General features: G+C 47.2%; 1 protein-coding gene across 1 annotated transcript in view; it reads left to right on the top strand.

The window, feature by feature from the left end:
- Positions 1–4,904, top strand: part of SETD1B (SET domain containing 1B, histone lysine methyltransferase) — a 38,682-nt gene extending 33,778 nt beyond the window's left edge. Inside the window, exons 17-19 of the mRNA XM_044003357.1 lie at positions 1,860–1,979; positions 2,165–2,302; positions 2,631–4,904. Coding sequence (XP_043859292.1) covers positions 1,860–1,979; positions 2,165–2,302; positions 2,631–2,804 — 432 coding nt within the window. The 3' untranslated portion in view covers positions 2,805–4,904. The remainder of the gene's footprint in view (positions 1–1,859; positions 1,980–2,164; positions 2,303–2,630) is intronic.
- The last annotated feature ends 3,673 nt before the right edge of the window (positions 4,905–8,577 follow it).

The raw sequence follows: 8,577 nt of genomic DNA on the forward strand, positions 1-8,577 counted from the left end.
TCAGGCCTGTAGCAGCTGCTGCCTGAGCCCCTGGCCCCTTCCTGGCAGCCCTGGAGGGTGGGTGTCTAGTCTCTTTCTTTTTTTTTTTTTTTAGTGAGGCAATTGGGGTTAAGTGACTTGCCCAGGATCACACAGCTAGTAAGTGTTAAGTGTCTGAGGTCGGATTTGAACTCAGGTATTCCTGACTCCAGGGCCGGTGCTCTATCCACTGTGCCATCTAGCTGCCCCTAGTCTCTTGCTTAGATACAGTAGCAGGCAAACTTGTAGAAAGGAGCCGGGAAGCAGACTTCTCTGCTTCCTTTGGGGATGATCTTGTATGGCCTAGTATAGTGGAGAGACCCCCAGAGTTGGAGTCAAAAGCTGGTGACTTAAGCCCTCACTCTGCTCTCTCTTCCCCTGTGTGAATTTGGCCAAATCTCTCCTGTATCTCAAAGGGAGTGACTGCACTTGGGTGATCCCCGGCCCGGTTCCTTCCGGGTCCTATGTAATCAGTGGAGACAGCTAGGTGATTCAGTGGATAGAGCTCTAGGCCTGAAGTCTGGAAGACCTGAGTTCAAATGTGACCCCAGGCATATACTAGCTATGTTACCCTGGACAAGTCACTTCACCCTGTTTGCCTCAGTTTCCTCATCTGTAAAATAAGGAAAAGGAAATGGCAAAACCACTCCAGTATCTCTGCCAAGAAAACCCCATGGACGGTATTAGTGTGCTGTGATCACCCACAGAGTCACAAAGAATCAGATACAACTGAATGACTGGACAACAACAATATGATCCCTGACACAGAAGAAACTTCATGCTCTAGCGAGAAGAATGAGGGATTTAGGGTCAGAAATCCTAGCTCCAGACTGTTCAACTCTGTGAATCTCAGCTTTCTTATCTGCAAAATGGGGATAATGAGACTCAGATCCCCTTCCCTTAAAGGGTGCTCTGTAAACCTTCACAACACCAACAGTATGCATTTATACAGTGCTTTAAGATTTGCAAAGAAATATATGTATTATATAATATAATGCTATGTATAATCTTACCTCATTTTAACCTTCCTGTGAGGTAGGTACTCTGATTATAGCCATTTAACAGATGAGGCTAAGTGACTTGCCCATGGGTTACATGCAGAGTGCAGTTTATAAATGTCTTGAGGCTGGATTTGAACTCTGGTCTTCAAACTCTAGGTTCACCTCTGTAAACGCTATCTAAAACCTCTCAGCAGCTAAACCAGAAACTCTTTATAGCTGTGAGCTTTTGTTGCTGGGCCTCTGGGCCTCAGTTTCCCTGTTTGAAAAGTGAGGATAGGGCAGCTAGGTGGTACAGTGGATAGAGCACCGGCCCTGGAGTCAGGAGTACAATACTTACTAGTTGTGTGACCCTGGGCAAGTCACTTAACCCCAATTGCCTCACTAAAAAAAAAAAAATTTTAAATGAAAAGCGAGGATGTTGGGTGCAGTTACCCCTCAATTCCCTACCAACTCTTTTTTTATTTTTTTGGAAAGGCTTGTATTTCTATTTTATTTTTATTTTTTGGCGGGTCAATGAGGGTTAAGTGACTTGCCCAGGGTCACACAGCTAGTAAGTGTCAAGTGCCTGAGGGCAGATTTGAACTCAGGTCCTCCTGAATCCAGGGCCAGTGGTCTATCCACAGCACCCCCTAGCTACCCCCGTGATAGTCAATGCAACAAGCTTTTACTTTCTGGACAGACCATAAGCAATCAGTCAACTGGCATTTATTGAGTGCCTGCTGCATCCTGGGCACTGCCCTGGACGCTGGGGCATGCAGAGACAAAATGCAGTCGCCCTGGCACCCAGGACCCTTCTGTTCTCCTTATCCTAAATGACCTTGCTTCTGCTCTTCTGCCCAGTTCCGGAAGAAAAAGCTGAAATTCTGCAAGAGTCACATCCACGATTGGGGTCTTTTTGCCATGGAACCCATTGCAGCCGATGAAATGGTCATTGAGTACGTGGGGCAGAACATCCGGCAGGTATGTTCCGACAGGCACCCAGGGACCACTTCCCAGTGGGGATGAGTGGACGGGTTAGTGTTGGTTCTAAGGGGCTGGCTGGCTTCCTCTCCTTCCCTGAAAGATGGACAGACAGGGAAATTGAGACCGGGGGCTCTACTTGTTTTCCCTTCTCTCCACCCACACCCATTCTCCTCCCCCACCAGGTGATCGCAGACATGCGGGAGAAGCGCTATGAGGATGAAGGCATTGGGAGCAGCTACATGTTTCGGGTTGACCACGACACAATCATTGATGCGACAAAGTGTGGCAACTTTGCCAGGTTCATCAACCACAGCTGTAATGTAAGTGGCTGGGATTGGAGGTCATCCCATTCTAATGCCTCCCGCCAAAGGGCATAACTTCCCTAGAACAGAATTGAGCTGGGAGTTAGACAGAGTGGGAGCATTCTCTGGGCCGATCAGGGAGGACTTTGGATACCGTCAAGCAGCCCATGTCATCCACCTGGTTTTAGGTAAGCGTCCACAATGCCAACCCTACCCCCAGGCTCTAGGCATGATGGGGTATTGCTGCCCTTTTCAGTGCCCTCAGCCTTTCTGCAGCTCATCTGTAAAGTGAGTGGGTTGGACTCGGGAGTCTCCTAGGCCTCACTGGGCTTCTCTATCCCTCCAGCCAAACTGCTATGCCAAGGTCATCACTGTGGAGTCCCAGAAGAAGATCGTCATCTACTCCAAACAACATATCAACGTCAATGAAGAAATCACCTACGACTATAAATTTCCCATTGAAGATGTCAAGATCCCCTGTCTGTGTGGCTCTGAAAACTGCCGGGGGACACTAAACTAGAATACCAGGGAGCTGGGCGTGCTTTGCCAAAAAAAAAGAAAAAGAAAAAGAAAGGGAAACAAAGGAAGACCCCCGTGGTGTGGCCTGGCCCGGCGAGGCACCTTGGGCTCTCCCCAGCCCACACTCAGGTGCTGTCCCCTCTCCCCAGGCCCAGCTCTGGGCCACCCCAACACTACCCACCCTCCCTCTTGAGTCCTCTCTACCTCCTTTCTTCCTCCTCTTCCTCCTCCTCTTGGGACAAGATGTTCCCTCCCTCTCTGATTTTTTAATGATTATTTTTAATGAATTTTTTAAAAGTCATTCAAACACATACCCTCTCCCACAAATGCTGCTATGTCTTTTTCCCTCCTCCTTAAAAGAACAAGGACAAAAAAGACATTCTCGCCATTCAGATGTGGAGCCAGAGATGGAGGAGAAATACTATGCTTTTTGGAAGAGAGATTCGGGTACTGAGATTGGAGGAGGAGGAGGAAGAGCAGGGATTTGGGGGGGGAAGGCTTGGGTGTCAAGACAATGGCTGTTGGCTCCCTGTCCCTCGGTATGTTTTGGGAGCCCTCCCTTCTCTCCCCACCCCCACCAGTGTTCAGTTCTTTAAGACCTTGCCCCACCCTTCAGTCCCTCAATGTTACCTTGGGATGCAGAGGAGGGGCAGGGAGAGGGGCAAAGCCACCCATTCTACTCCTCCATAACACTATTCCTCTGGGTATCACCCAACGGTTGGCTAGGAGGCACTTGGTTAGGACAAGTCTCCGGTAGGGGAAGGGCTCTGGACAAGTGGGGCCTTGTAGCCTTTGTTCCTCAGTGCCCTAGACATTCTCTGCCTCAGTCTTGGGGAGCAGGGATATACCAAGAGCCAATGGTTAGTTTTCTGCCCTACTCCCCACCCCAGTGTCTTTTCCATTCTCTTACCCTCCCCCAAACTCTTCCCCCACTCCCCAGGTCCTCCATTTGTTGGGATGGCCTTCAGTGCCCACTCACTCTTCCCCTCCCTCCCCAGGTCTGAGCTGGGGCCCTCCCCCAGCTGTTCATGTGGGGTTGGGAAGGGCTGGTCTGCTTGGCTTTTACTCTCTCTCTTTCTCTTTTTCTTGATCTGTCTTCCTTCCCTGGTGCTGGGGAGCCAGGCAGGTGCTACGTAAATGTTGGGAAGTGGGACAGAACTGGGCGTGGGGGAGCCTGGCTTCTCAGACCATGTTCCCTGCTCTTGCCTCCACCTCCCACCCCACGGCCACCCCTGGGAGATAGCAGGGGGCACGCCTGGATCTCTCAAATGTTTACTTTCTCATTCAGATGCCAGCAAGAAAGGGGGTGAGACAGAGTGCTCAGGGTGAGGAAGGAGACCTTCAGAAGGGAACCAAGCCCTCCCCCAAGGCCAGCGGTCTGCCCCTCGATAGCCAGCAGCCAGGGCAGGACCCTTTAGGTGCTGTGTAGTTTACTCCCCAAGAGCCTAGGGAAGGGCAGGGGCTCCCTCCCAGTGCTTGGCTCGTCCAGGCTGGATTCTTCCCTGGGAGATACAGTGGAAACCCAGGGGAGAAGAGGCCCCAGGATTTCTCCCCAAGGCTAATGTGCTTCCTCCCCTCAATCCTTTTCCTGTAGCTCTTCTTCCTTTCTCTGCCATTACGGGTTGTCTTTTACGGTAGGTGTTTCTCTTTCAGAAGACACACCACAAAACTTTCATCTGCTCTCTGCTGGGATCCCTGGGCCCCGGGGGATGCCACTGGGCTTCCCTCACCTCACCCTGTCCATCCATCCATCCGTCCGTCTGTCCGTCCGTCTGTCCTACTTACCGCCAGCCTGTTCACTTCCCTGTCTCTAGCCAGGATCCCCAGGGTGGACCAGGGAGGGATGGGAACCCATCTTGAAGATATTTATATTGAAAAAAAAAAAGCAGTTTCGTTTTCTCCCATGAGGAAGGAAAAAGAAAACAATTTTAAAATATTGGACGGAAGTGTCCAGTAGCTTTCAGTAGGCGTGTCCCCATTCCCACCCCCAAAACCTTCAGGATTCATTTCAATGCTTTTTGTGTATAGAACAGGAAAGACTATTTAAAAAAAAAAAAAAAGGACCCATGAAAAAAACCACAAGCATTTCGGAGTTCCAGATCAACACATCGTCTGTATAGAGGCCGCTGGGATGACCTTCTCTTGGGAACATTGTTTCTTGTAGAAACACGTGGAAAAAAAAAATTTTTTTTTTTGAGGATTTCTTTGTACTTAGGGGGGGAAACCCCGATAAACCCAACAACAGGGAAAAAAACAACCAAGTGAGCTTGTAAATACTTTATGGGGAAAAAGAAAAGAACTTATTATAATTTGGACTCATTTTTAGCAAGATGACAGCTTTCTCTCCGCGCCACCTGCCGAAGCCGCAGCTCACGCGAGGAGCCGCTAGCATCTCTATCTCAGCTTGTGTCAAGCTTCTTACTGTGTAAATTCTGTACAAAAGAACTTGGGTTTGGTTTTGTTTGGGGGTTTGGGGTTTTTTGTTTTTGTTTGGAATTTTTTTTTGTTCTTTTTGTGTGTGTGCCCTGATGTATGTGTGTGTGTGTGTGAGTGCGTGTCCAATTAGACAAAATTAGCAGCATCAAAATGGAGGGGGAAACCACAGGCCAGCCATAGGCCTTTCCTTTTCTGTTTTGGGTTCAGGCCTTGTCTGCCAACTTAAATGTGCAAGAGAGGAAAAAAAAAAAGAATATATATTTATTTCACAGAAGGAAGATGTATACAGTGTATGGAGAAGGGTCTATTTAACCAAGTTCCAGATTCCCTCCCCTCCCCCCAACTCCCTCAAGAGATGGTTTGTTCTCTCCCAAGCTAAATTGGGGCAAGCACTAAGGGAGAAAGGGGGGGGGGCAATAAGGTGGTTTGGATGGGACCCCCCTCCCCCAAATCCCTGACTCCCCCTTCACCAAGTTGGTTCCAAGGGTGAGAATGTGGAAGGTCTCCATCATAGAAGGCAAGGAGATGGTTTGCAATAATGAAGGAAATGCAGTCATTTTTAGTTTGATTTGATTTGACGAATTCTTTGCTTTGAAGATTTCTGCCTCTGGATTTTCTTTGTTTCTTTTGGTTTCTTTTTTCTTCCCCCTTTAAAAAAAAAGGCAATTGAATTTTTGGGCCGATTTGTGCATTTAGACCCTGCCCTATGTATGTCACCTGTTTTTGAAGAGAAATGTTTCTGTTGTGGGTGCATCTTGCTGTAAATATTTGTTCATATTTTTGTGAATTCAATACCATGTACCATTGTATTATAGTAACTTTTATAAAGCAAACCCTAAATATACTGACTTTTCTTACAGAAATCTAGCCTCTTTGGCTTTCTTTGGTCCTGTGAAGGGCAGGGCGAGGGCTCCCTAGTGGCCCACTGGAGTCCACAAGGAGATGGGCCTTTTGTCAAGTGTAAGCCAGGGGGAATGAGCAGCGAGGTTGGCTAGAAATATGACTGAATTAAGAACTAAATGCTAGGTCAAATGTTAAGTCTTATACCTGAGTTCACAAGTACAAGATGATGTTAGATAAAATATTCTCCCCCTCCTCTCAAAAAAAAAAAAGGTCTGGGGGTCTTAATGGACTATAAGCTCAATTCAAACACCTGCTAATTAGTCTCTGTCTTCAAGAACCCTTTCTTCTACTGGAGAGAGAACCTGGACATGGGATATTAACACACAAAACAGATAAAAAGTGACCTCCCAGGAAGCTAGCAGTAGGAGAATCCAGGACTTCCTGTAGCAAGTGACAATGGAGGCCAGCTTTGAATGGGGCATGGAGATCAAATGTCAAGTCATGTACTGGGTCAGTTTGGTTGCCATATGCCTGTGAATTACAGCTATCATTTATATAGCACTTTGCCTATATGATGGTGTTTAATCCTCACAACCCCATGAGATTATGCTATTCTTACATCCAATTTACAGATAGATAAATTAAAGCAATGGCTTGCCCAACTCTGGCAGGATTTGAATTCAGGTCTTATTCCATGTCGATTTCACCATTTGCTGCACTACCTGGGCCTCTGTGATAGTAGGGTAAACCTGGAGAGATAGACAGCCTCCAGATTGTGAAGGATTTTAAATACCAAGTAGAATATATATTTTAGAGGCAACAGGGAGTCACTGAACCTTCTTGAGCAGGAGACAGACATGATTAGATCTTTGCTTCAGGAATGTCAGTAGAGCAGCTGTATAGAAAGATGAATGGGGGAGTGAGGTGGGAAGAGAGATGTATGTGTGTAATAGAACTTAAGATGAATCGAGGGCCTTACGTGACAGCCAGGAATGAAAGCTCTCAGCCTTCATTAAGAAAGAAAAGTGGTATTGGGGGCAGCTAGGTGGTGCAGTAGATAAAGCACCGATCCTGGAGTCAGGAGGACCTGAGTTCAAATCTGGCCTCAGACACTTGACACTTACTAGCTGTGTGACCCTGGGCAAGTCACTTAAACCTCATTGCCCTGAAAAAAAAAAAAAAGGAAAAGAAAAGATGAGGCCCAAGGAACTACTGTATAGCCTCAGAAGTCCCCATAGAGGGATGGTGAAAGCCATCCTCAGTTGAAGTTCAGTCATGTAAGTGAGGGATTTATTTTGCTTGGTTCAGAAGACCAGAACTAGGAGCAAGGATTGGGGAATGGGGAAGATTCAGAGAAACGGACTTAGACTTAGGAGGAAATTGTGCTAACAATTTGAGCTACCCATGTGGAAAGGGTTAATAATTGTTATACCATAACAAGAAAAAATATACAGCGCAACATACCTCTCAAGGCTGAGGAACAGCCACATTATGGCAAAGGACTGTTCAGAGAATCCTCTGGCTTAGGAAGTAGTGCTGGATCTGGAGTTGGAGGACCTGGGTTCAAATCCTAGTCCTACCTAACAGACCTATGTGACCTTGGGCAAAATGGCTTCTCTTCAGGTCTCAGTTTTCTCATCTATAAAATGAGAGTTGGATGGGACTTCTAAGGTACCTTTCAGTTCTACATCTCTGACCCTAATTAGTAAACACAGTCAAATCAATCAGCATTTATTAAGTGCCTGCTGTATACTGTTAAGATAAGGGAATGGGGATTTGGGGAGGGGTGGAAATAGGAGTGTGAGGCGGCAAAAATTATGCTGGATTATGGATGGAGGCAGAGGATGTTGATTTGAATCCTTACCCTGCTACTTTGTACCTGTATGACCTTAGCCAAGAAATATCACCTCTTCAGTTTTCTCATCTGCAAAATGAAGGAATCTGATGGCTGTAGATCTATGCTAATTTGTAATTATTTTAAAGGAGTGTTCACTCATTTCAGTCCTGTCCAACTTGTCCTGACCCCATTTGAGGTTTTCTTGGCAAAGATAATAGAGTGGTTTGCCATTTCCTTCTCCAGCTCATTTTATAGATGAGGAAACTGAGGCAAGCAGGGTTAAGTGACTTGTTCAAGGGTCACATAGTTAATAAGTGTCTGTGGCTGGATTTGAACCTCTGGTCCTCCTGACTATAGGAGAGGGCTTTTTTTTTTTTTGAGGCAATGGGGGTTAAGTGACTTGCCCAGGGTCACACAGCTAGTAAGTGTCAAGTGTCTGAGGCCGGATTTGAACTCAGGCCCTCCTGACTCCAGGGCCGGTGCTCTATCCACTGCGCCACCTAGCTGCCCCAAGGAGAGGGCTTCTTAAAAGAAAATTGGGGGGGGGCAGCTAGGTGGCGCAGTGGATAGAGCACCGGCCCTGGAGTCAGGAGGGCCTGAGTTCAAATCCGGCCTCAGACACTTGACACTTACTAGCTGTGTGACCCTGGGCAAGTCA

This window comes from Dromiciops gliroides, chromosome 1 (genome assembly GCF_019393635.1).
Source record: "Dromiciops gliroides isolate mDroGli1 chromosome 1, mDroGli1.pri, whole genome shotgun sequence".
NCBI lineage: Eukaryota > Metazoa > Chordata > Mammalia > Microbiotheria > Microbiotheriidae > Dromiciops > Dromiciops gliroides.